Source organism: Martes martes (assembly GCF_963455335.1).
Source record: "Martes martes genome assembly, chromosome: 10".
Taxonomy (NCBI): Eukaryota; Metazoa; Chordata; class Mammalia; order Carnivora; family Mustelidae; genus Martes; species Martes martes.
In genome coordinates this window covers 29,000,878-29,028,367 of record NC_137898.1, presented here as the reverse complement: position 1 = coordinate 29,028,367, position 27,490 = coordinate 29,000,878, and the positions used below count along the sequence as shown (strand labels likewise).

The following is a 27,490-nucleotide window of genomic DNA, read 5'->3' as shown; positions in this document are numbered from 1 at the left end:
GGATCAGATGGGGAGCCTAGACCAGGATAGCAGCAAATCAAGGAATGAATTTGGTATTCTGGTCCGGATAATGAAATTTTGGCTCCATAGGTGCAAGTAAGGGCTTTGGGAAACTGTTTGTCTTGGTGGAGTGAGTGATGTGTTAGCTCTGAAGCCTGTCATCAACGCAGACAAGCCCACAGGCATAGGGATCAGTGAGATGAAGGTTATTTGCAGGCTATATTTCGGGACTTGAAAGGGAGGTTTGGTAGGTAGTAGAGCAGTAGTTATAATTGAAATAATCAGGAGATAAACATTTAGAAGGCAACTTTTCTTGTGTTAGAGGATATCTAGGAGCTGGATAAAAAGTTAAGGTATAATCCGAGAAAAATCTTGAAGTCGGTTATTAGGTGATATTTTAGAAGGCAGTTCAGTGGTGTGACAGCAGAGGAATGAAATAGCCCTTTCTTCCTTTCGCCCTTCTCTTTCCACATGTGCTTCCTATATATATGACGAACAAATAGCGCTTTTTTCAAAAACCTGAATTGAAGTTATAATAGTAATGTAATATTTATTAAGGAAAACAAAATGGTATTGTCTTGCTGTACACCCAAAGGAAGCACTATTAAAGTAGAGTTATATTTTTAATATTTTTGCCATCTTCCTCCTCCTAATTTCCAGTTTTCTTTCCTGTCCTTATTCTTTAACTCTGCACCAGAAGAGAGTCAGCCTTTGGTCTTCAAAATCTGACACATTACAAAAGATTTCATGAGAAAAATTGATCCTGAAGGCATGCATTATTTAGGATTTTTGCTTTGTATACCGGTAAAGTTGCCTGTGTTTTAAGTTTAATATTAAGGTGGACTTCGGAAAAAACTTCGGCTTGCTGTCACCTACAGAAATATCATCTTCTGATAAGACTGAGAAATTGCAGGCTAAGCTTCCCCCAAAATACCTCAGCACAAATTCTTGAAATTTGGAGGGACGTCTTTGCTTCTTCCACTGTCAACTAAAAATGCAAGCAGAATAGAAAAATCAGTTCCAACTGCTGTGGAAGTGCCTCTGATCCATTGTGTTTATGAAGTAAACTCAGTGTTAGGGTTGCTATTTTAAATGTAGCAGCAGAACAAACATATTGCTGAAACATATTGCTCAGAATGTATGTTGCACAAAAGCATACAGACTTGACTTTGCCTTTGTATGTAATTATTTTAAGAAAGCTAGTGCTGGGTCCACAGTTAGATACAGAATACATTTAAGTTCTTTGCCTGTAACCTAATATATCTATGTCTTAAAGTCATAGCTGTAGCTAATGTTTGTATTCATATCATAGCATGAAAAACTCTGATAGGTGTGATAGGGAAGTGTGTAGCATGTTTGCAGTGGTGTTTTTTGTTTTTTTTTAAACTAAGTCATAGCCCACCCAAACGAATTGCTCTCTAAGGGATCCTCGTAGAAAAGGTTCTGCTCTGAATGAACTGCCAGGGTTTCTTCTGCCTTTGTGCAGAAGTGTGTGGCATATTTGTTTTTCTCCTAATTTTTAGAGCTTTCAGTGCCCACCTAATTCTTCATGTAGAATCTTACTCATTATTTCATGGACAGAAATCATTAAAAGCATTCTCTGCATTATAGAAACTAAATTGTTGGCTGTTACTAAACAATAATGAACATTTATACTTTATGACGTCTGTTAAGTGTAAAATCAGCAGTGAAAGTTTACTGTGAAGCAGTAGCCAGAATTGATTTCCTATTTACTTGGTTATGATTAATTAATGACTTCTCCTTACTTCTATTCTTTACCAAGAGCCTTTATACCCAGGAATCTTAATTACTACAAGAATGAAGCTAAATTGCCTATTTCTTGACAAAATAGTAAATAGTAGTTATGCTGATAAAAATGTGTCAGTTTAGTGTGACCAATCTTTTCTTAAATAGACGTATTCAGACAACTGTTATTTTTGTTTGTTTATTTTTAACTCACGCCTGAGAGTAAGCTGGTGATCCCCATATAAAGAAATGGGGGGGGGGCGGGCTTTGGTGGCTCAGTGGGTTAAAGCCTCTGCCTTTAGCTCAGGTCATGATCCCAGGGTCCTGGGATGAAGCCCCGCATTGGGCTCTCTGCTCAGCAGGGAGCCTGCTTCCCTCCCCTTCTCTCGCTGCCTGCCTCTCTGACTACTTGAGATCTCTGTCTGTCAAATAAATAAATAAATCTTAAAAGAAAAAGAAATGGGTGTGTTTTGGGCATGTCAGTCTTATACTAAACTAATTTGATTTAAAACCCAGATTAGTAATAGGTTTTGTTAGATGTATTTAATTACCTTATATAATGGAAAGAGACTAGTAATGTTAGGCTATGACTTGTAAGAGCTCTTAAAAGCTAGATACCTTTTGTTGAAGGCATTTTTTTTTCTGAATCAACAGAAGGCCTTATATATCAATGCTTATTTTTTAAGGATTTTATTTATTTATTTTATTTTAGAGGACGCTCAAGCAAGCAGGTGGGGAGGTGGCAGAGGGAGAGAATCGTCGATCAGACTCTCTGCTGAGCACGGAACCCAACATGGGGCTCCATCCCACCACCTTGAGATCATGACCTGAGCCGAAATCAAGAGTTGGTTGCTCAGTTCACTGAGTCACCCAGTCGCCCCTCGGTGCTCATATTTTTGTTTATCTGGCTAGGGTTTTAGCTTTTGGCATAAATCCCCAGAAATGTTATTGGCAGCCATTTACTTCACATGTAAATGTTATCATAATTAACTGGAAAATGGTGCTTTCGGTTGTGAATATGAGTAAATTAAAAATTGACTTCCAGGGGCGCCTGGGTGGCTCAGTTGGTTAAGCGGCAGCCTTCGGCTCAGGTCATGATCCCAGAGTCCTGGGATCGAGTCCCACATCGGGCTCCTTGCTCAGCAGGGAGCCTGCTTCTCCCTCTGCCTCTGCCTGCCACTCTGTCTGCCTGTGCTCGCTCGCTCTCTCTCTGACAAATAAATAAAATCTTTAAAAAAAAAAAAATTGACTTCCAAAGTTGTCAAAAGCCTTAACAGTACATAAGGTCATTCCCTCCTAGGCCACGTAGCTCCTCTTCGCCCTCATTCTTTCCGTTCCCATCGCTGTGTTGTGGCACATGCTCTGAGAACCAGCACTGCCTCCAGTTATACCTGTGCTGATTTTTGTGTGGTGGGTTGGAGGCCATGGTCAGGAGATCCTACATTTGGCTTTAGATCAGGTAGATCACATTTTGTCGCTCAATCTCAGACTTACTGTTAATTTGAGATGTACTGCATTCTATCCCAGTCTGTTCATGTGAAAAAAAAAATGTTCTGACTCTGCCTTGGTTTATATTTGCATGCTGTGTGCACAGGTATGAGAAAAGTAGTAGAAAATGCACAGGCTCTGGAGTTGGCCACACCTGGGTTTGATGCCAGTCCTGGCTTCATCTTTTAACCCTCTCCTCCTTCTGCACCGCTCTTTCCACACTGGCCTGCCTTCTGTTAGAAGCAGCTGTATTTTCCCTGTCTAGATTCATGCTTTCCTAGGTCTTGCAGCGTGCTCCTTCAAATCATTCCACACAAATACCACGTCCTCAGGTCTTCCCTGACCATCCATCCTATTTTCAAAGAACCCCTCCTCTCACCTGTCATTCATGTCGTTATTCTGCTTTATTTTCTTCATAGTGTGTCATTATCTGTCATTTGTTTGCCTGATTAATATAGACTGTCCTGTAGAATAAAGTATCTTGTTTAAACCCTGTATCCTCAACACCTAGAGTAGAGTAGGTGCTTGAGAAATACTAACTTACACTTGGAATTTAACCTCTCTGAGCCTACTTAGTCACCAGTGGATTGGGAGTATTAATACCTCCCGTACAGTGCTCGTGAAAGATACATAAGCACAATACAAACATAAGAGGCTTGTTTTCTCACTTTTACTCCCCTTTCAATGCTTATTAGTGATCCAAGATGGTAAAACATTTAAGAGTTCTTCGTCAATCTGACCTCTTTTGTTAAATGTCAGCTATTAATTTTGAAACAAGTAAGTTAGTTGTACTTAGTGTTAACTCCATGTGCCCCTTTTTGGACCCATTATAAAGCATGGACTCTCCTTCCTAAAAATGGTATGAGTACACATGGGGGGATTCCTCTAATAATGTGCGCCCGGTTGAAACATGCGTGCCTGGGTCAGTTTTCTATTACTGCATAACAAATTACTACACACATACCAGATTAAAACAGCACCTGTTTATTACCTAACAATTCTGTAGGTCAGAAATTGGGGCCCAGCATGGCTGAGTTCTCAGCTTCTGGTCACGAGGCTGAAATCAAGGTTTTGGCCAGGGCTAGGGTCTCATCTGTTGGAGTCTTCTTTTAGGCACATGGTTGTTGGCAGAATTCAGTTCTATTCTTTTAGGCACATGGTTGTTGGCAGAATTCAGTTCTTCTATCAGAACTCAGTCTATCTATCAGAATCCAGTCTTTCACACTCTGGCCCCTGGTTGGCTCTTAGCCAAGGACTGGTCTCAGCTCCTAGAGGCCTCCTTCAGGTCCTTGCCATCTGCTTATCTCCACAAATGCCTGTACGCTCCTCCAGCGCCAGCGGGAGAATCTTTCTCCATTCAGGTCTCTTCTTCTAGGAGTTCTTGGTTCCTTTTAAAGGGCTTATCTGATATGTCTGATCCCGCCAGGGTGATTTTACTTTTTGCTTTTTGATGAACTTAATGCCAGCTGATTGAGGACCTTAATTATGTCTACAAAGTCCATCACCTTTGTCTTGTAATGTAACCTAATCAGGAGCCTATCCATCATACTCAAGCCCACCCATACTCATAAGGGATTATGTGGGCTGTGTATACCAGGTGAAATTCTATATATACAAGAATATTGGAGCTCTCCATCTCAGAATTCTGCCTACCATGTTGCCATAAGATATTAAATAAAAGGTTTTGTTTAGGGGAGGTTGATTGTCATTTCAAATATGCCCAGCTTGCTAGGTTTTCCCCCTCATAATTCTTTTGATAAATAATAATAAATTAACTGTGTTTGAGAAGTTTAAGGAATGTAATTTGTCTTTAAATTGTGTCACCATAATGTTGTTTTTAGATTATGCAAAACCTTTTTAAAATTTTTCTTAGATTAAAAACATTTTTAATCTGTAAAATTTTGTTTTTGGAAAGGGTTCTTTTGAATTGTCAAATATTATAATTTTTGTAAAAGCCATTTTAAGAGAATGTATTACTTCATACCCACTATAACTTAGCATAGATTGAAAGCTTGATATATGTATATATATATATACACACACGTACACACACACACACATATATATATAGTAATCTAATTAAATCCCTTTAAAAACCAAAGATACCTTTAATGCAAGTTAAGTCTATTACTAATTTAGTTATCTTTCATTCTGAATGATGCTTTGGATTAGGTTTATTTCATTAGATGGTGCTGACAACATTGAGCAATACAAAATGGTGTGATATCCTGGCTATAAACAAGGTAATCTGCACTAGAAAATCTAATAATTTAGTAAATATCCTAATAAAATTTGACATTTTCTAAATGCCATGTGAAAGTTATTTGACAAGTATAAAGAACGAGAGTATGATTTAATTTGTGAATTTTTCATCTATCAGATGATAGCCCCCCTCAAAAAAAGATTAATTTTCTTTTTAAAGATACCTACACCCAGTACTTTGATAAATTTGAATGGTTGTTTGGTTTTTGAAAATGTCCAAATACTGTAGTGGGTGAATAATATGAATCAGTAGACCAGATAAGATTCGCTTGCTTAACTCAAGCCATTCATTTTGCATTATTTTGGCCTTGACATCTCTCTAGTTCAGTACCTTCTCCCCACAGCTCATCTCTGCTTTCTAAACACTCTGTTCCTTGTTGCTAATCATGGTTCTGTATCTCTTATCTTAAGGGATGCTCTCAAACTGGTCCAGTTGAAAGAAACGGGCAAGATTACTGAATCCAGGCCCACCCCAGCCCCTCCAGCCACTCCCACAGTGCCTCCACCCACACAGGCCACAGCCACGCCACCGTATCCACGACCAATGATCCCACCACTGTCAACTCCTGGACAACCTAATGCAGCGGTAATACCATTTGAGTAGACTCGGTTTTTTCCAGATTTCAGTGAGAAAGAAAACAAGAGCCATTACTATCTCTTACAAGTGATCCTACCTATCCATTTTACTAGTACCTGAAAGTGATAAAGAGGAAATACTCCAGATGTTTTGTTTTGCACACTCCTAGCACAAACCCAATTTGTTTGTATGGTGCTGACTTCCAAATTCATTGCCGTATATGTATGTTCTGTAATTATGATACTTTTCATGTAGCTTTTCTTGGGTGTGGCACTATTAATGGGTAGCTGCCACTAGCCCTTTTCTGTGGCTGTTTGATTCTGACTGAGGGAATGGATAGTCTCACTGCTAGACACTGCTAGAGACTGTACTGCTAGATATTCTTTTTCAGGTACAGGCAGTGTAACAACCCTTTTTTATTGTCAAAATTCCATTTTTGCCTTTTTTTACCTCCTTCTCTTAGTATCTTTCATGCCATTTGCTTCCAGTCAGAAGAAATGCAGGATAATCAGGTTTGTGAAAAACTGAATGGGCACTTGGGAACTAAACACACAAACGTATCCTCCTCTTTCTTCTGGAGAAGTATATCCCAGTAAATTTCAAAATAGTTGCAAACAGTTTAAATTTCATGGGAAATAAAATTCTTTTGTGTAAATTCATGATTCATGATAGCACATACAAAACATTTATGTGTAATCAGATCTTATATTTTTAAGAAGTAGATTATTCAAATTAAGAAGATAAACCTGACTTTGAAATTTTTATGGTATATAGAGAGCATTTATTCTGTTTGAACAAGTTCTCTGCCAACCTAAAATGTTTAGTTTTGAAAATCAGGTGTATTTTTAGCTGCATAGTTATTATTCTGAAGTGATTTTGATCTGGCCCCAGAATGGTATGAAGAACAAGGAAGGAGTCACATGTGGTTTAAGGTCCATCCTGCTTTTGGTAAAGCTTCAAGGAACAGAGAGGAAAAGCTACAGTAGAGTTACAGGAAGATTTTACTATCTCAACTATACTTTATATTGTGAATTTTTAGGAAATATGATACTCATGTAATTTCTTTTTAAATTAACAAACCAAAGTAGAAATAGTTTGGCAGTTTATCCAATATATTGAATTACCTTTTTCTGCTGCATGCCATTTGTAAGTAAGAATTGTCTGTTGTTGGTTTGTTGAATTATTGTATGCTTCGAGTTTTATTAAGAAGTGATATTTGTAATAGAAGCTGCTTACAGGTGGTATGTGTGTGTGTCTATCTCTCTGTCTCTCTTTCACACAGACACCCATGGGAGAATTATTCATGACTTGGAAGATTTCTTTTTGATCATCTTAGACATAGTAACATAAGATGACCCATTTATAACTAAAACATGAATTATACTATTTTCTACAGTCGTGTACTATAAAATTAAAACTCTTTGGATTTCTTATATTCCTCCTTATAATAAGAATTTTTACTTGTACTTTTCCTATAGTAATCTTTAATTATTACCGAAAGCTAAGTCACTGAGACTAGATTTTAGTTACAGAGTTTGTTTTTTCCATTTCCATATTTATGGTTTAATGGACAGATTGCAATTTCTTTACAGGGCACATTCACTGAAATCCCTGCTAGCAATATTCGAAGAGTTATTGCCAAGAGGTTAACTGAATCTAAGAGTACTGTACCTCATTCATACGCTACTGCTGACTGTGACCTTGGAGCTGTTTTAAAAGCTAGACAAAGTCTGGTCAGAGGTTAGTAAAGTTACATTTACTTAATACAATACGCGTGCTAACTCTTGTGAAATCCTTTATAAAGGTACATTGTATAACTTTTTTTTCAGTTTCAGCATCTGGGTGTATTTTAGTGCTAGAGAAAAGAATTGAGTCACTTTTCCTATGAGAAACAAACTGGTTCCATAGTATTGAGTAAATCATGCTTTTTGGTATGTTATCTGAACAAAGCGGTACTTATTAACATTTTAGAAAGTATAAAATCCCAACTGATTGAAGAATGTTTTAGATTTTACATAGATCTTAGATATTCCTGTGCTTTATACAAGTTTAAATTTTTTATTTCTTCTTCCAAGTGAACTTCTAGGTTATGAAATTTGCAGTGTACCTCCCAGCAGTCAGTTAAAACTAAGGTTGCTGGGAGACATAAAAATTTTTAGCCCGAACTGATGTTTTCTTTCTTTTTAATCGATATGGCTTTTATTTCATTTTTTTGGTTTATTGTACTGACTAAGACCTCTGGTACATTAATGAATGTCAGTGGTGAAAGCAGACTTTTTACCTTGTTCTTGATCTTAGGAAAAACATTTATTCTTTAATGTCAGTTGCAGGTTTTTGTAGATTCCTTATTTTAAGTTGAGGAAATTTATATTCCTACTTTGCTGAGAATATTACACATAAGTGGATGTTGAATTTTGTCACTTTTGTGCATCTTTTGAGATAATCTTTTTCACTCTGTTATTTTGGTCAGTTATATTGGTTAATTTCCAGATGTTGATTGACCTTGTATTCCCCATATAAAACTCAATAACCATTAATTTTCTCACCTATTTCTTGATCTCATTTTCTAAAAGTTTGCTGAGAATTGGGGCACCCAGGTGGCTCAGTTGGTTCCCAGCTCAGTGGGGAGCCTGCTGCTCCCGCTCCCCCTGCCCGTGCTCACTTTCTCTCTTTCTCTCTGTCAAATAAATAAATAAAAATATTTAAAAAAAATAAAATTTTGCTGAGAATCATTATATCTGTGCACATGAGAAAACCTGTAGTTTTCTTTTCTTGAAGAATTTTTTTAAAGATTTTTTTTATTTATTTGACAGAGACACAGCGAGAGAGGGAACACAAGCAGGGAGAGTGGCAAAGGGAGAAGCTGGCTTCCCTCTGAGCAGGGAGCCTGATGTGGGGCTTGGTCCCAGGACTCTGGGATCATGACCTGAGCAGAAGGCAGATGCTTAATGACTAAACCACCCAGGCACCCCCTGAAGATTTTTTTTCTCAGGTCTCACAGAATGAATTGGGAAATGTTCCCTTCTCTTTTATTTTCTGAAAGAGTTTGGGTAAAATTGGTTTATTTCCTTTTTAACTGTTCGGTAGAATTCACCATTGAAGCTCTCTAGGCCAGTGATTTTCTTTGTGGGGAGATTTTTTTTTTTTTTTAATTTATTTATTTGTTAGAGAGAGAGAGCAAGCGAGCACAGGCAGACAGAGTGGCAGGCAGAGGCAGAGGGAGAAGCAGGCTCCCCACCAAGCAAGGAGCCCGATGTGGGACTCGATCCCAGGATGCTGGGATCATGACCTGAGCCGAAGGCAGCCGCTCAACCAACTGAGCCACCCAGGCGTCCCTGTGGGGAGATTTTTAACTATGAATTTTTAAAAATAGGTGTAAGTTATCTGTTTCTTCTTGAATGAGCTTTAGTAGTTTTTGTCTTCTAAGGAATTTGTTTATGTTATCTAAGTAATGAAATTTACAGTAGTCCCCCCTCATCTGCAGGGAGTACAGTCCAGGACCCCCAGGGGAGGCCTGCAACCCCTGATGGTACAAAACCCTGTATATACTCTGTTTCCTCCTCTGCTTACATACTTAAAAGCTAGACACGGTGAGAGATTAACAACAATAATAAAATAGAACAATTTTAATTGTATGCTGTAATAAAAGTTAAGTGGATGTGGTCTCTCCGTCTCTAAATATTGTATTGTACTCACTGTTTTCATGATTCTGTGAGATTACGTGCCCATGTGATGAGATCACATGAAGTAAATGTCGTAGGCATTGTGACATAGCGTTAGGCTACTGCTGGCCATCTGGCAGTAAGTCAGGAGGATCATCTGCTTCTGGGCTGCTGTTGACCATGGATGACTGAAACTGTGGAAAGCAGAACCATGAATAAGGGGGTCTGCAGTATTGGCATAAAGCTGCTCATAACAGTACCTTATACTTCTAATGTCTATATAATCTGAAGTGAAGTCCTCATTTTCAGTGTGAGTAATTTGTGTCTTCTTACTTTCTTGATCAATCTGGCTGGAGATTGCTCAGTTTTATTGATCTCTTCAAGTAATCTGCATTTGATTTCATTAACTTTCTCTATTGTTTTTATAATTTTCTTCTCATTGATTTCTGCTCTTAACCTTTATTCCTTTTTTCTGTTTGCTTTTGGTTTAATTTGCTCTTTTGTTTTCTGGTTTCTTAAGGTGAAACCTGAGATCGATATGATATAATAAACCTTATTCCTAACATAAGCATATAAGGCTTTCAAGGTCCCTCTTGGCAGTACTTTAGATGAATGCCACAAAATTTGATGTGTTTTATTTTTCTTTTCATTCAGTTCAAGATGTTTGCCATTTTTCCTTGTGATATCTTTTTTGATCCATGAATCATTTAGTGGTGTAAGTATAATTTCCAAACATTTGGGGTCTTTTCAGCCTTTCTTTTATGATTTCTTGCTTAGCTCTATTTTGCTTAGAGAACACTTTTTAATGATTGAAATCTTTTTAAATTTTTTGAGATTTTATCATCATAATATGATCTATCTTGATGAATGTTTCATGTGTAGTCAAAAAGAATATGTGTTCTACTTTTTATTTTTAAGATTATTTATTTATTTGTTTATTTGAGAGTGAGAAAACAGAGCAAGCAGGAGAGAACATGAGTCAGGGAGAAGGGCAGAAGGAGAGTGAGAAGCGGGCTCCCTGGAGGAGGGAGCCCTATTCGGGGCTCGAACCCAGAACCCTGGGATCATGACCTGAGCCAAAGGCAGATGCTTAACCAGCTGAGCCACCTAGGCGCCCCTCTACCTTTTTTTTTTTTTTTTTTTAGATTTTATTTATTTATTTTGAGAGAGAGAACCACAAGCAGGGAGAAGGGGAAAGGGAGAGAGAGGGAAAGAGAAAGAATCTGAAGCAGACTGCACTGAGTACAAAGCCCAACATGGTGTTTGAACTCACGACCCTGAGATCATGACCGGCACTGAAATTGAGTCAATGCTTAACCAACTGAGTCACCCAGGTGCCCCTGAAAAGAGTGTGTGTTCTACTTTTCAGGAGTGTTCTTTGAATGTCAGGTGAAGTTGGCTGGTAATAGTGTTCATGTCTTTTATATCCTTACTGATTTCCTATCTGTGTTCTATCAATTCTCAGAAGAGTGTTGAAACCCCCAGTGGTTTTATCTAATTCCCCTTTGAGTGCTGTCAGTTTTTACATTATTTGGGAGATCTGTTTTGGGGCACATCACAACGTTAGGATTTTGGTGTGTTCCTGATGAATAGATCTGTCATGGAATATCCCTGTCCACTCCTGGTGTAATCTTTCTTACCCCAAAGCCTTCCTTATCTGGTATTGCTACAATTACTCCAATTTTCTTTACTTAATGTTTTTATATCTTATATCTTTTTACTCCTAACTTACCTGTGTCTTTATATTTAATCTGACTCCTTGCAGATAACATATAATTTTTCTTTGTTTTTTTATCTAATCCTGTACTGTCTTTTTATTTTTTATTTTTTATTTTTTTAAAGATTTTAATTATTTATTTGACAGGCAGAGATCACAAGTAGGCAGAGAGGCAGGCAGAGAGAGAGGAGGAAACAGGCTCCCTGCTGAGCAGAGAGCCCGATGCGGGGCTCGATCCCAGGACCCTGGGATCATGACCTGAGCCGAAGGCAGAGGCCTCAACCCGCTGAGCCACCCAGGCGCCCCCTGTACTCTCTTTTAATTAAATATTTAGACCATTCACATTTAATAATTTCATCCTTTCTTTTGCTTTGTACTGTTTTCCTTTGTACCATTTGTCCTTTGTTTTTATTTGTCGCATCTCTTCTTCATTTTTTTCCTCTTTTCTTGCCTTTTTTTAGATAGGTTATTTTTAAATTTTGATTCCACTTTATTTCTGTCTTACCTTTCTCTCTTTCTCTTGTGGTTTCCTTAAGGTTTACAATATAATTCTTCAACTCATCATGGTCTACCTTCACATTTTTATCACATCCCTTCATGTATAATGTAAGAACTTTACAACAGGATATTACATTTTCCTCCTTCTGTCCTTCTTGTTCTTATTATCATGTTTTATTTCTACCTATGGTGTAAGCACCAGCATATATATTTGATTTTTTTTTCTTTAGCAAATTAGCTGTGTTTTAAAGAATTTTAAATGAGGGGTGCCTGGGTGGCTCAGTAGGTTGAGCATCTGACTCTTGATTTCAGCTCAGGTCATGATCTCAGTGTCTTGAGATCAAGCCCCATGTCCAGCTCTATGCTAAGCATGGAGCCTGCTTGGGATTCTCTCTCTCCCTCTGCCCTTCCCCTCTGGCTTGTGCACTTGCTTGTACGCTCTCTCTCTCTCAGAAACAAACAAATAAACAAACAAACTGCGTTTATCCTCTTTGGGTTTCTCTCAGCTTCTTGGATTTGTGATTTGTTGTCTTTCATTAATTTCGGAAAACTCCTAGCCATTAGTTTTTACTGTATCTTCTGCTCCATGTGTTTTCTTTTTGGAACTCTTGATTATAAATGTTCAACTGTTTGAATTGTCCAAAGCTCTTAGATCCCCGTTCTTTTTTTGTTCATCCATTTTTTCTCTCTATGTTTCTGTTTGAATAATTTTCGTTGACCTAATTTCAATGTCACTGACTCTTAGCTATGTTTAGTCTGTGAAGCCTGATGAAAAATTATTTATCTTTGATTGCATATTTTTCCCCCTAACTGTCCATTTGAATGTTTTTAAGAGTTTCCATCTCTCTGCTGATATCCCCATCTGTTCATGGGCATTGTTCCATGCTTTGTCCCATACTCCCATACTCTGACATGTGTTTATCCTTCTTCAGAGGGGAATCATCACCCTTGATGTTCAGTTCACTTGTTTGTCTTGTAACCTCGACTCCCTAACAGACTCAAGAGAAGTTATGATTTTGTAACTTCTCCTGCTTTTTCCCCTGCCCTATTAGGGTGGGAAAAACGTTCTCTTGTGGCTTTCTACATCTTAAGTGACAATAGGACTGATATTTCAATTTAAATACAGACTTTGAAGAATTCATATGAAGACAACCTGAGAGCTTTTAAAAGTTAAAGGAAATGAATGGAAAGCTTGCCTCACAGAAAATTAACAATATTCAAAAAGTTAATCCTAGAAGCTCCCTTACAGGCTTTAAGCATACTTGCTTACTCATGATATAGAGATCGTTAAGGGAATAATTTTTCTGGTTTCTTCCTTTCATGAGGCAGGAAACAATACTATTTCAGTGGAGAGATGGATTAGTTTAGTATCTTTTCATGGTCCAAGTTTGGTATGTCCTTGCAGCTAGGAAGTTTCTAGGGGGTCTCCAAAGAGCCCACATTATTTCTCTCCAATCCTCTTTCTTATATAGTTATGTAACATTCTATAAGTATGTTTACAATGTTTTGTAATAATTTACAAATGAAAATATTTAATATTCCCTTCGAAACTTCTTCCTATTCTTCTCAATCATGTCACCAACAGTCTCCTTACTATTTGGAAATTTCCATAATAAAGAGTTGAAAATAAAAGATCTTGAAAAAAAATCTCCTTTGTACTCTTTTGTTTTCCAATGCCTGTTAGAAATGTCATGTGAGAATTGGATATATAAGTCAAGCTCCTGATGCATCAGGATAAGAGATAGCATTTGGAGGAATCATCAGCATATGGATGGTATCAAAACCTTGGAACAGAAGGTTCTTGCTTGGGAAGATGCCACCATTAAGAGGAAGGGACAGAAAATGAGTGAGTGGTAGAGTGAAAGAAAACCCAGGAGGGTACAGTGACATAGAAGACAGTAAGAAAAAGTGTTCCACGATGAAGAAAGTGATCAGCTCCAAAGTACAAAATGTTGGATATGATGAGGGCAGAGAATTTAGGTGAGCATGGGGACTCCAGCAGTAGATAGGGAATCATCAGCTGGGGGGTGGTTTGGGAAGTCTTCGCTGTAGATACCTATAGGTATAGATAAAGTATGAGGGAGGTTGAGGGAGACACAAGAGGTAGGCATAATGAGGTCATAAAATATGTCCACATATTTGAATTTATGCAGGCCATGTATTTTGTATGTTATCATTAAAATTCTGTAAGCTCTGGGAAACTGCTTATATTTCTACTCCTAAAAGGGTTTTAAACAAGCAAACAAAAATATTTATATCTCTGGAAATCTGAATTAAAAGAGCTATGAATTGGATGAGCAGGTGGTGGTTACCATGACTGGCAGTATTTGGGTTTATGGTAATTCATCTAATGTCTTTCTGAAATCCCCAGCATGCCTTTGTAATGAGCTATTGTTCACGTAAAATTCCATGATACTATAGTAACAGGATTTGTGTATCTTGCCACATACCATTGACTAGATCTTGATCTTAAAAATTCTTTTTCTAGAAGCTTTTGCAATAGAGAATCAAGTGTAGTTTACATTTTTCAACACTTTCCTACCCATCGGGAGAAGCAAAAGTGTATATCAGATGCTTTCGTTATGATCAGCTCTGTGGGAAGGGAGGGTACCTTAGCTTTATCTTGAAATAATTATGTATACTGGGAGGAAATTGATTCAGATGGAATCACCATACAACTAGACAGAAAATTTCGTCTTGTTCATTGCACTAGGATCTGTGCCAACATTGCTTCATCTTTGGCTTTTGCTATATATCCTGTTTTGTTAAGTGAAAAAACAGCTTGGTGGTCTTAAATTTTTTTGGTACACACTTCATTAGTAAAAAATATCTCTCTAGATATAGGTAGATACATAGATAGATACAGATATCTTTAAAATGACTGTATGTTACCACTGTTCTACTATAATCAGTGTATTATAAAGCGTATGCTGAATAAAGACATTTGGAAAGGGTGATAGAAACAATTGAATCACCGTAGAGACCATTTGTGTTTTTAGAGACATAGAAGTGGTTCTTTTCTTTCTAACTGGTTATAATGTGTCAAGTTCTCATGTATATCTGAGCAGTTTAAAAGACTTGTAATTCGGAAGTAATCTTTTACATTTATGGTAAATATTATTTATGCAGAATCTCATAAAAGTTTTTCTAATCAGGGGCCTTTTTTTAAAAGATTCTATTTATTTATTTGACAGAGATACAGCAGGAGAGGGAACACAAGCTGGGGGAGTAGGAGAGGGAGAAGCAGGGAGGGAGAGCAGGGATCCCAACGTGGGGCTCGATCCCAGGACCCTGAGATCATGACCTGAGCCGAAAGCAGACGCTTAACAACTGAGCCACACAGGCACCCCTAATGAGGGGGCTCTTAACTGACTAAGCAGACAAAAACCTACAATATTTTTCACTACAATTCGTTAATGAACAAGTTGGAAATCATAGTGGCCAATGTTAAAGTTTCATTATGAATGCTAATTTTGATATGCTTGTTTTTCTTTCAGATGACATTAAAGTATCAGTGAATGATTTTATCATCAAGGCAGCAGCCATTACCCTTAAAGTAAGTAGCAGACCCTAAATCATTTTGACTTCTACAATGGTCTCATATCTTGGGATTTTTATATGATAAATAGAACTGTCATTTTTAAGTCACAAAAATTATGTAATTTCATTGCTAAAAATATTATACCATTTAATCTCACTCCCTCAGTTTTATTCACAAAACTGAGAGTCAAGGGGGTTATAACTAATTATAGCAGAATAAAGACCATTTATTCAGCAAATACTAACTGATCCCCTGTTGCATGCTGAGTACATTATAGGCATTTAGAGAAACAGTAGTGAACAGAAGTGGACATGTTCTCTGCTCTCCTGGAGCTTATAGTGTAGTTGGGAGAGACCAGTATTTGTCAGATAGTGAAAGTGTTGTGGAGGAGGAAAAAGCAGACCCCACTGCAGAATAAGTCAGGGTGTCATGGTGCACACGGTTAGGCAAGATAGGTCTCTCTGTCACGGTGGTAACTGAGTCAAGGCCTGGAAGAGAGGGTGTGAGCAGGGGAGCTATCAGAAGAGTATGCCAGGCCAAGGGAACTGTCCACGGAAGGCAGGTGGGAGGGGCCACTGCCTTTCAGCTGGGGATACTGTTTCTGGAGGAGTGGAGGTAGCTGATGGGATTAAACAGAAGAAAGAGGGAGGAGTTGTGCTGCTGGAAATTGGTAAAGCCTTGGCAGCCATGGGAAAGACTAGGGATTTTATGATGAAGGAGAAGGGAGCCTTTGGAGGGTTTTGAGAAAGGATTGACATCCTACTTAAACTTGAAAAAGAAAAAGGAGGGACTGTTCTGGTGGTTTGTGGAACACAGCCTGTGGGGAGGCCACCGGGCAGCAGTGCGCTCTCCTGGGAGGCCATGGAAGACGACAGTGGTTTGGGCTGAGGCGGCAGCTAGTGGTGAAGCTGGAGTGAAGGTAAGATTTGGGATACATTTCAGAAGTAGAGTCAAAAAGATTTGCTGATGGATTGATTGGCTGTGTGGTGTGAGAGAAAGGACCAGGACTTTGGCCCAAACAGTGGGAGGGATGGAGTCCCGCATGCTGACGTGGGGAAAGTGGGAGAGGAGCAGGTTTAGGCAGGAGTCTACAGTTGGATTTGGATCTGAAACCCGGGCTTCCTGCCTTCTTGCTCTGCGCCATCTTCTGTCCTTTCTCTCTATGACTAGGCTATTTTTCTGGATCACTGCGTGTTAGGTGCTATATTTAATATTTATATTTATAAGGAATTTATTATTTCTTGAACAATGCAGTAATAGAGAATTTTAAATTCCTGCATTTTCTTAGCCTTTCATATCTTTTTTTTTTTTTTTTTAGCCTTTCATATCTTAAGTGTTCATATGGCTTTTGTCTTTTGAGCAAATAATATTTTGAATTATATTAGTGATTTTCTAATTATGAATCATTCTTGCCCTCCCTAAGTGAATCTCTAGTGGTCATTACATTTCATTTCATAATTTTGTATCAGGAGCTGTAAGTAATTATAATTTACATTTTGTGCTTTTCTTTTTTAAAATCAGTGTCTTCTTAAAGTGAATTTGGGTACTTCCTCCCTTCCCTTTCTCTGTGCATATTTCAGTATTATAAAGGTTTTTATTTCTTGAAGCTTTATAGAATTCACCAGTAAAAATATCTGAAGCCTAGTTCTGTTTTGAGGAGGGAGCTTTGACAACTGTCTCATTTTTTCCCCATAATTATTGAGCGTTTAATTTTCAGCTTTTTCTTGAATCAATTTTGGAAACATATATTCCCAGAAAAATCACTCATTTCATCTGGATTCCCAAAAACTTGCTAGCCCGGAGTCATTTAAATTTGCTTCTTACAATATTTTAATATAATTTAATTTAATAATTATATATTTATATACTTACATATATAAATATATATATTTAATAATTATATAATATAATTTAATATAATAATCCTCAACACTCACATTGTTCTCAACTCTGTCTTGCTCTTATAATTGCATATTTGTGTTCTCAGTCCATTTATATTGTTGCCTTATGTATTCCTTCCATTATTTCCTTCAGCTTTAGATCGTAATTATTTTAGACTTCGGTTGAAAATATTTTGTTAGGAAATGGGAATGTGTAATTATTATAGTTTTGAATATGAAAAAGAGGTTTTAAGAGTATGAGTGTTCCTCTGACCACAACTGAGGCCAGATCCCATAGGTTTTTGTTGCATAGCTCTGAAATTACATTTATTTGCCAGATATTCCTCACTTGGGAGGGTTTTTTTTTCCTTTTACTTTAGTGGTCTCCATGAAGAATTTAAAATCTTCTTGGGGTTTGGGACTTCACTGTTTATTATTTTGACATAAATGAGCTTTGAGTACTTTGAATGAACCAGCTGAGCCTTGAGAGATGGAGAACTCCATGCACAGAGCAGCTGAAAGCAGTGCAGCGGAGGAGGGCCTGGGTGGCTCAGTTGGCTGAGCGTCAAGACTCTTGATTTTGGCTCCAATCATGACCTCAGGTTGTGAGATTGAGCCCCGTGTTAGGCTCTGTACTGGGTGTGGAGCCCACTTAAGAGTCTCTCTTCCTCTCCCTCTGCCTTCAGCCCAGCGCCCCCGACTCATGCGTGTGCTCTCCCAAAAACAAAAACAAAACAAAAACCTGCAGTGAGAGCGAGCATAGCAGGATGATGAGAAGCCTGAGTACGGTGGGGAATGCATCTCCAGGGAGTGGTCAGTGTACAGTTAGGTAGGCTGTTATCAAAGCAAAGAATTTTTGAGAAGAGAAATTAGTTTGTGCTTTCTGTTTTTCACCATCATTTTTTCTACAATATTTGGCAACAGTATCAGTACATACCATCTCCAGGCGTTTACCGATTTCTTCTGCTTTTTTCATCCTCTGTGTAGTTTTGTGTATGTTCAATACGAGCATGCTCATACATTTATCATATGTTTATGAAGCCTAGGAAGTCTTTCTTAAAGAGGGAAATCACTTATTAAGGGCCGGATGGATCTCCCAGGGCTATACTAGAAACTTGGGCTTTCTACCTTCCCAATGGAATAATGTGGTTGAATTGTTACTCCGTTCCCTCCCCTCTTCTCCTCAAGGCCATCTCAGTTGCATACGAGACAGGAAGTATAACAAATGTTGAATGCTTTTAGCAATCAGGTTGAACAAAGGGAGACCTTTTTTTTAACCATGATTTATTGTAAAGAGATCAAAACATGTACATCAGCGTTTCCTCAACCTTTCTTCAAAAAGCATGGTACGTATATTCTTCCCAAACATAGAAGCCATTTAACACAGATATCCAAACCATTGTTTCAAACCAAATCTTCATTTATTTGCTTCTGTCTACCTATGCTCACTTTCAAAAATGCATAATAATGCTATTTCTCTGTATCCAATCTAAAGCTGGTCTAAAGCTGCTTTTTAAGACAAACAAACAAATAAATCTGCTTCTTTAGAATGACATGTTTTTTCTGTTTCTGTTTCCTAGCAAATGCCAGATGTTAATGTAAGCTGGGATGGAGAGGGCCCAAAGCAACTGCCCTTTATTGATATTTCAGTGGCTGTGGCAACAGATAAAGGTTTAATTACACCAATCATAAAAGATGCTGCTGCTAAGGGTATACAGGAGATCGCTGACTCTGTAAAGGTATGTCTTAAGAAATATTATGCTTTCGGAATGTTAGTATTTACTTTCTGGTTAAGTTGTGGCATCATCTAGTCACACTGTGATGTATTTCCAAATGATCATCAATCATATATGAAGATTTTTAAGTTTTAACCTAGGTATGACCCACTTTAAGAACATTTAACCTTCAAGAGTTCAGAAAAAAACACAGATAAATGAGGATCAGCTGTTTTCAAGTTATAGGTGAATGCTTTATTTCCCAAAGTCTAGAATTCAACTCTAACAAGGATATTTTAGATGGTTTTAAAGTTAAAGCTGAAACCATATTCCTATGAAGGTGGTAATGGAGAGACCTCACTGTTCACAGCTTTTTATTCTTCAAAGTTGATTTTATTCGTTTCCTCTCTAGAATTGAGACCACTAAAGTACTTAATATTGTAGAAGCAAAAGTACGGAATTTTTCCTGAGTTTCTTTAAAAGCAGTTTTTATAGCTCCAAATATGGAGGAGTCCGATTTCCCCCAAAATATTCCATTGAATCGGCAGGAACCAGACAGTAGGTCAGCTCTGACAAACACTATAATTTCCAAAGGTACTTTTTTGACAGAAGTATCAGCTCTTATAGTGTTAGAACTGAAAATTTCAGATTCATTTAGATAAGTGATTCTTTTCTCTTTCATTTACCAAAGACCAGTTGTATATATAGTGGATGAAAAGTTATAAGGAGGAATTAAAAGTAGAAGATAAGATTTCTTTGGAGAGCTGACAGTATATACGTGTATCGATGAACTTGCCCAAAATACACGAACACAAATTAATCTACTTTTAAAAGCATACTGTTGGAATTTTCAAGTTAGATATAATTAAGGGTGAACTTAGTGGAATAGACATTTTTAGATCTTCACTCCTCTTTGAAAAGATTTGCAATGTGTTTTTATAGATAAAAATGTAACTTTTTCTTAATTGGGTGGTGGTATTAATTTGACTGATTCAAAAGTCAAGTAATTAGATTGGTTAATAAGATAGTTATGTGCCTTTTGTTCATCAAAAGTTTTCAACAACAATGAGAACTCATGTATTTTAGTGTTTTGTGAAATTCAGATGAGATCACATTTAGCTATAGAGTTAGAATTTTCTTAAATATTTATATATTTTTCTTATTTTTAATATTTGCATATTTCTTATATAAAATTTTTAAATTAGCCATTTCAAGAAGATTTCGATTTTGACCAATTTATTAATTTTAATATGATAATGCATAGTCTGTTCCTTGTATCCTGGAAGAACCTAGGTTGAGGTGGTAAGGAGGCAGTGTGAGCAACCTCTGAGCGATGGGAAGGGCACTCTTAACCCTTAGCTTCTGGAGGTTCTCGAGGCTTTCCTCTAATTCCCAGCAATCCTGCGTTCTGGCTACCCTGTGCTTCCCATTCTCTCTGCTTCTCTCTCTCACCCTGCTGCTGGTGTTTAACACTTCACTCTTTCTTGTTCCTGGGATATACCAACCATTAGGCTAAACACTTTATTTAATTCTGTAATTCTGTTAGCCCTGTGTTATAGTTGAAACCTTAATTTCCCCATTTGAAGTTGAGGAAACGGAATTTTAGTAAAGCCTTTAGGAAGTTTGCCCAAGGTAATCCATCTAAAAAGCAGTAGAAGGGAGGATTTATTTAAATCTGGGTATTTCTCAGTTCAGGTGCTACTTTCTGAGGTCTTCTGTGGCTTCCATAGCTAAAGTAGCTTCCTGGCCTTACCCTGTTTTTTTACTGTCTTTATGCAGTTGTTCAGTCTTTGAAGTTACCTTGTTTATTTGTTGGTCCTTCTCTGTTCCCTTCTGTCTGACCTTGAGGGCCTTGTTCTTGCTGTATAGCCAATTCTGCAAGAGTACGTGGAAGGAAGATCATAGATGCTCAATGAATTTATTTTTTAAATTTTCAATAAAAAATGTTACTAAGATTAATTTTTTAAGGAGTTTGTGGGTCTCTGGAACTCCATCTGTGGACCCAGGTTAAGAATACTTGCACTAAGTTTTTACTTCCTGACCATCACGAGCCTCAAGGATGTCATTGTGTGGTGCCGAAGGCATGTCTCAGCTGAGTTCAAGTTTCTAGTCCCTAAATAAAAAGTAATACAGTAACAAGCCTTAGAACCCATGTTATTCTTAATTCTTCATTAATTATAACAGTCTTAAAAGACAGAGGCAAAGTTTTCCTCTATTTGCACAGTAAATTTTTTAAACGAATTAATAAAGAATGTGTATTTGCTGCTCATCTTGTATTACATCCTTTTAGCTGGAGGCTTCGGATAGCATATGCTTTGATTTTAAGTTTGCATTGCTGGGAAATCCCAGTGAGAATTAACAATTTTCAAAACCAGTGATCCTCCTCAGAATTATTCTTATTCTAAGCTTTTAGAATTCATTGGTAGGAATATCCTGCTGATGTGTTTAGGGTCTACAGAGTTTTGTTTGTTTGTTTTTTCCTTTCTTTTCTTTTCTTTTTTTTTTTAATGTGGGCTTGCAATCCCCTTTTTTAAAGAATGTCTGTGTTATTTGTTTTTAGCCTGGTAACTCAGCAGGATTGTTGAGATCATGTGCCTTTAAAGAAATGCCTTTCAAAGTTCATATGATACATGTCTGTTTATATCATGTGAGCAGTCACATTGCTTAAGGCAGAAAAAACACATTTGTAGATTATCCTGTCTATTTCTGATAGTCCAAGGACCACACAAGTCTAAATTCATCTTTTCAGTTTTCATTTTGGATCCAAGTAGTTTTATAAATAACTGCATCCAGATAACTACATCTGTCTCAACTGTCAGAAAGTCACAGTGATACGTTGAGATCATTTTTAGACTTTTAAAGAATGTTTTCGTTTTTCAAAAATTAAGTCCCCTCTGGTTTAAAATTGAACAGTTCTCAACGGTGATTGTAATTGTACTTAATGTTAGCTGTATAGTACAGAAAATTAAGCATCAGATTTATTTCATCTCCCAAAATGACAATAGTTTAATTTTTCTCTTCCACTCATGAATTAGTTCATTATTAATTTTTCATATGTAATTACTCAATCTCCATTCCTTTGTTTTTGAAGCATTAAAAAATAAAAGTTAACATAAGTGTGATTAATTGCAAATGCAAGTAAAGGAAAATTTAACTACTTAAGGTCACTCTCAGAGTGTCTGTCTTTCCCTCTGTCGGTTTTAGAAGTCAGTTTTGCTAAAGTGATAAAATATTACTACATTCTTCTATTTCTCGTGGCAGTCCAAATTGGACTAGCTCATTCAGTAAATGCCTCAGCTGTAAAATTAAGAACCAAGAAAATGTTTATGTTCTAGGGCTTTGTAATTCCACTTCTGAAAATTTATATGAAATAATTGAAAAACCAGCGAACCAAATTAAAACACTGGGACGTGACTGAATTGTGGCAGACGTAGCGTCTTTAGAATGTTTACAACTGTCTGTAGTTATGTATATGTTATATGTGAAAAAGAAGCAAACACTGGAAGATGAAAACTAATACATTGGTTGTGGGATTGTTGCCATTGAACAATTATTTAAAAGCAATCGGGTGGACAAGAATGGCTTCTTGTAATACTGTGTCTTACAAGAAAAAAACACTATAGACATAATAAATTTCACTGTTTCTATAGAAAACTCTGAAGCATTCTGCATAGTAATGATGTGCAGAGTAATTCTAATACTGGAAGAATTTTTAAAGGAAAGCAGTTTTTGTAGCGTATCAATTTACAGCTTTAGCTTCTTAAGACTATCTGCTCTCTAACTTGTTCATTTTTTAATTGTATTAGAGAAAATGAAGTCAAATCAAGGCACGTGAGAGATGAGTGTATACCCTCTACAAATATTTTAAGTGATAACATCAGCCTGTAATGTGGTGTTGGTTGTCATGCTCTATTTGTGTTTTTCTTTCCCAGGTCCTGTCGAAGAAAGCAAGAGATGGAAAACTGCTACCTGAAGAGTACCAAGGAGGATCTTTTAGGTAATATTTAAACTCTTAGTTATCAGTAGCATCAAACAGGTATCTAGGAGTCTGTGTCACTTTTGAAACACTTTTTTTAATTGAAGCGACCTGTCAGGGCTCGTAGGAACCCACTAGGATTAGCTAGTTAACCCAATCAGGTATTCTCAGAATGACTTCTAGGTTCTGAAGCTTTAAAAAAATATATTTATAAATATAATAGATTTATAAACCTCAACTTTTTCTACTCATGATCTCTTATTTAAAGGTACTTTGAAGGAAAATATTAACACATAGAGCCTTTAGTTATCATCAACTCTATTTTTATTTTTAAGTGTCACTTATACACAGTGTAATAATATACTGAATACAGTATGAATGTTTCAAGAAGTGGAGAAACCTGTGTAACCAACCAAAGCAGGATATAGACCATTACTAGCATCCCAGAAGCTTCCCTTTACCCCTTCCTAAGTATCCCCCGTGCCAAGGTAACCACTCTCCCGAAAATCATCACCATAGATTTCTTTTGCTACCTTTTTCTTTATATAAATATTATATATTTCTTAGTGTCTGACTTCTTTTACTCAGTATTAATGTCGGTGAGATTAACCATGTTGCAGTATGATACAGTTGTTTATTATTGCAGTATATGGTATTTTATAGTATATTGTATACGTATGCCATATTACTGTTGGGCATTTGTCTTTGTTTACAGTTTGATGCTGTTACAAATAATGGCACTGTGAACATTCTTATTATTAGCGTCTTACGGTGAATGTATTTGTTGTATGGACTTACAAGTGAAATACCTGAATTAAAAGCGTTAATGGATACTGTCAGTTTTCCATAATGGTTATACAAATTTATACTTCTAGCAACAGTGTATCAGAATTCTCATTGCTTCATATTCTCATCAATACTTAGTAATGTTGGGTTTTAAATTGTAACAGTTGTTGGGGTGTGTAGTGGTACTCTTTGTGGTCAGGGAAATGCAAGTTAATGATGTTGAATACTGTTTTCATTTAATAACCTTTTGAGTATCTGGTAACTTATCAGATAAAGTACCTGTTGATGTCTTGTGTCCATTTTTAAAAATGATATGTAGGGGTTCTTATTTCCAGATACACAGACCTTTATAGGATACATATTATTTCAGATATCTTTTCCCACTCTGTCCCTTGCCTTTGGAACTTTGTTTATGGTGTTTTTAATGAACCCAAGTTCTGAATCATAATGAAATTCTATTTATTAGTATTTTTTTTAACAGCTGGTACTGTTTGTTTTATGTGTGGAATTATTGCCTGTCCCAGAATCATGAGGTTATTTTTCTGTGTTATTTTCTAGAAGCTTTATAACTTTTCACATGTAGATCACCATCCATCTAAAATTGGATTTTGTGTGTGGTGGGAAGATAAAGGTCAAGATTCTTTTCTTCCCCCATATGGATATTACGTTGACCCAGCATCACTTATTGAAAAGCTTACTCCATAGCACTGAGAAAGTGACTGTGTATGTTTGGTCTGTTCTGTGTTCTGTTTTCACTTGGCCTATTTGTCCATCCCTTGCTCAGTACCACTAAGCTATAACTTTTAATATCTGGTAAGGAAAGTCTTCTAGTTTAGTTCACCCTCAAGACTGTCTTTTATGGCTCTTTCTTTTTCCGAATAAATTTCAGAATCAACTTACCACTTTCCATATACAGACACATAGAAACCTTGCTGGCATTTTGTGTGTGTGTGTGTGTGTGTGTGTGTGAAAATTGTATTTATTTATTTATTTATTTATTTATTTATGGAGAGAGCAGGGAGCATGAGTGGGGAGAAGGGCAGAGGGAGAGAGAGAATCTCAGGCAGACATTACACAGAGTACCGACATAGGGCTCTAGATCCCACAACCCTGAGATCATGACCTGAGCCAAAATCAAGAAACTTTGCCAGAGTTTTAATTAGGATTGCATTAAATCTTTTGATCAGTTTGAGGATTCAGTCTTTACAGCATTGAGTCTTCCAGGCAGTGTACATAGTATAAACCATTGTTTATTTAGTTCTTTGGTTTCTTTCAGTTCCATTTTATAGGCTTCTATACAGAGGTCTTAAATTTGTTTAAGAATTACATCTACCATTAGATTAATTAGATGTACTTCTACCATTAGATGTAATTCTTCATACTTGGTTTTTGCTACTACTATAAATGGTATTTATTTTATAATTTCATTTTCTAACTACAGCAACCTGTATATATAAAAAGTGGATTTTTATGTTGACCTTTTTATCTAGTGGCTTAGCTAAATTCACTTATAAATCCTATCAGTTTATCTGTAGAGTCTTAAATTTCCTGTATGCAGTCAGTTCATCTGTGAATAATGACTTTTATTTCTTTGTTCTTTTTCTTCTTATATTTTATTATTTCTTTTTTTTGTCATAATCCACGGCCAAGGACTTCCAGTCCATGTTGAATGAATGTTTATATTAGATACACTATTTATATGCGTGTTGTTTTTTGATACCATTGTACCTGGCATCTTTGTCTTTGGTCTTTGAATAACTTGCTCTAAGGTTCTGTGTCACAGTTTTTCACTTCTGGGAAAGGGTTCTTTGATAGAGGATATGCCGCTCTCAGAGCTTTTGTTTTCCCCTAGTATTTCCAACTTGGGCATGTTTGGCATCGATGAATTTACTGCGGTGATCAACCCTCCTCAGGCCTGCATTCTGGCTGTTGGGAGATTCCGACCTGTGCTCAAGCTGGAGCAGGACGAAGAGGGGAATCCCAGGCTGCAGCAGCACCAGCTTCTAACAGTCACCATGTCAAGTGACAGCCGAGTGGTGGATGATGAATTGGCTACCAGGTTTCTTGAAAATTTTAAAGCAAACCTGGAGAATCCTATCCGACTGGCCTAGTCCTCCAAGATACGAAGTTGGCCTTTGGCTTAGTTTATCGTATAGCTGTTACCAGAACCTACACTATAGGAAAACAAATAGCTGTATAAGCGTGAAGTGGGTGAGTTGTTTATTTATTCAAGGTGAATGAGTTTGGCCCGAGTTGTCTTCATTTTCAGTTTGGGTTTAATGGTGTAGAAATAAATAACAAACTGTAACTAATGAAAGAGAACATTTGGTAAGATCCCTTTTTAACCTCCAGTGCTGTACTAAAGTGGAGTTAAACTCGATGTAAATTAAATTAAATGTTTGGCTCATTTGAGCATTTTAGACTATTTGAGAATGTATGATAAATTGTAAAATTGAAAAATTGTTAGAACTAATTAATGTTGAAATTAGACATGATCTTCAAAGAGAAGCCCATCAATTTAATTAGTGGGACCTCACTTTTTATAAGCACTGCTGTTACTTGAACAATTTAATATGTACAGTTTATTCTAGATAATAGTAAGTAAGTAAGGATCACATTATATTAGGGGTTATGGCAACATTATTGAATTTTTTATGTATATAAAGCCATAGGTCTTAGAGTGGTTTCTGTCAGTCTTATTTTTCACTTCTATGACACTGTGAACTTCTAAAGAGGAAGAATTAAAAAGTCAAAAATAAGAGCGAGAAAGAGAGACCAAAAGATTTGTTTCAGTAATAAACTAGGTAAAATATCTAAATTTTCTGAAATAAACTATTCACCTTCATATTAAGTCGGAATATAATAAATTATGCTGTTTCGTACCAAACATTTTAAATTTGTGTTACTTTAAACACAAAATGTTGGGGTTTTTTAGTGCATTTTAATCAAGTTTGTATTGTGCAATAAAATGTGAGAAAATATAAAAATTTCTATTGTATTTTAAATGTTAAGACACAGAAGTTTAGTGAAACCTTCAAGTAGGTTAGTAATTTGCTTAGAACAACTTAGAAGAAATTCTACAGGAGGAGAGAAAGAATTTAAACTTCATATGACATTAGGAAAACAATGGACAAGGAATGTGAAACTTGGAAAGAGAGTAGAAGGGAAAACTTACAAAGTAGGCAGGAGCTCTCCTTTTTACTCCGTCAATAGTATGAAATTTTCACTAATTATTGTAAAAATTAGAAGAGCTTATTTCTCTCTTTTAACAACTTTGCTACAGTTGACAAGTTAACTGTACTGAAATTGGGTGGTAAATTAATTAACCAGTCCCAGAAAGGCTTGTGTTGGTATCTGCTGCCAGCAATCACCAGAAAAAAAAGACCCATGTGGTATAAAGTATGTGGTATGACAGTGCACTACCTCGGCCCAAACCAAAGAGCTTCTAAAACAATTAGAGCCCCAGTATATCAGCTGTTAAGAATATGCTTAACTTTGTTATTCAGTTTCAACAAGCTGGTTTTCCAAAGTAGTCTTCCAAATTTTTGTTACGTTAACAGTTACACTGAAAATTATAACCAAGTGCTATTTTCAAAATAACTTTTATACGTTACATGCTTTTAGTTTTAACTGAAATTATTT

The 27,490-nt window shown here is 36.6% G+C and overlaps 1 protein-coding gene across 1 annotated transcript in view; it reads left to right on the top strand.

Moving 5' to 3' along the window:
• The window catches only part of PDHX (pyruvate dehydrogenase complex component X), a 68,766-nt gene extending 41,552 nt beyond the window's left edge, over positions 1-27,214 (top strand). The window contains exons 6-11 of the mRNA XM_080815785.1: positions 5,908-6,082; positions 7,666-7,813; positions 15,448-15,506; positions 18,952-19,110; positions 23,019-23,083; positions 25,701-27,214. Coding sequence (XP_080671911.1) covers positions 5,908-6,082; positions 7,666-7,813; positions 15,448-15,506; positions 18,952-19,110; positions 23,019-23,083; positions 25,701-25,959 — 865 coding nt within the window. The 3' untranslated portion in view covers positions 25,960-27,214. The remainder of the gene's footprint in view (positions 1-5,907; positions 6,083-7,665; positions 7,814-15,447; positions 15,507-18,951; positions 19,111-23,018; positions 23,084-25,700) is intronic.
• Positions 27,215-27,490: the final 276 nt, after the last annotated feature.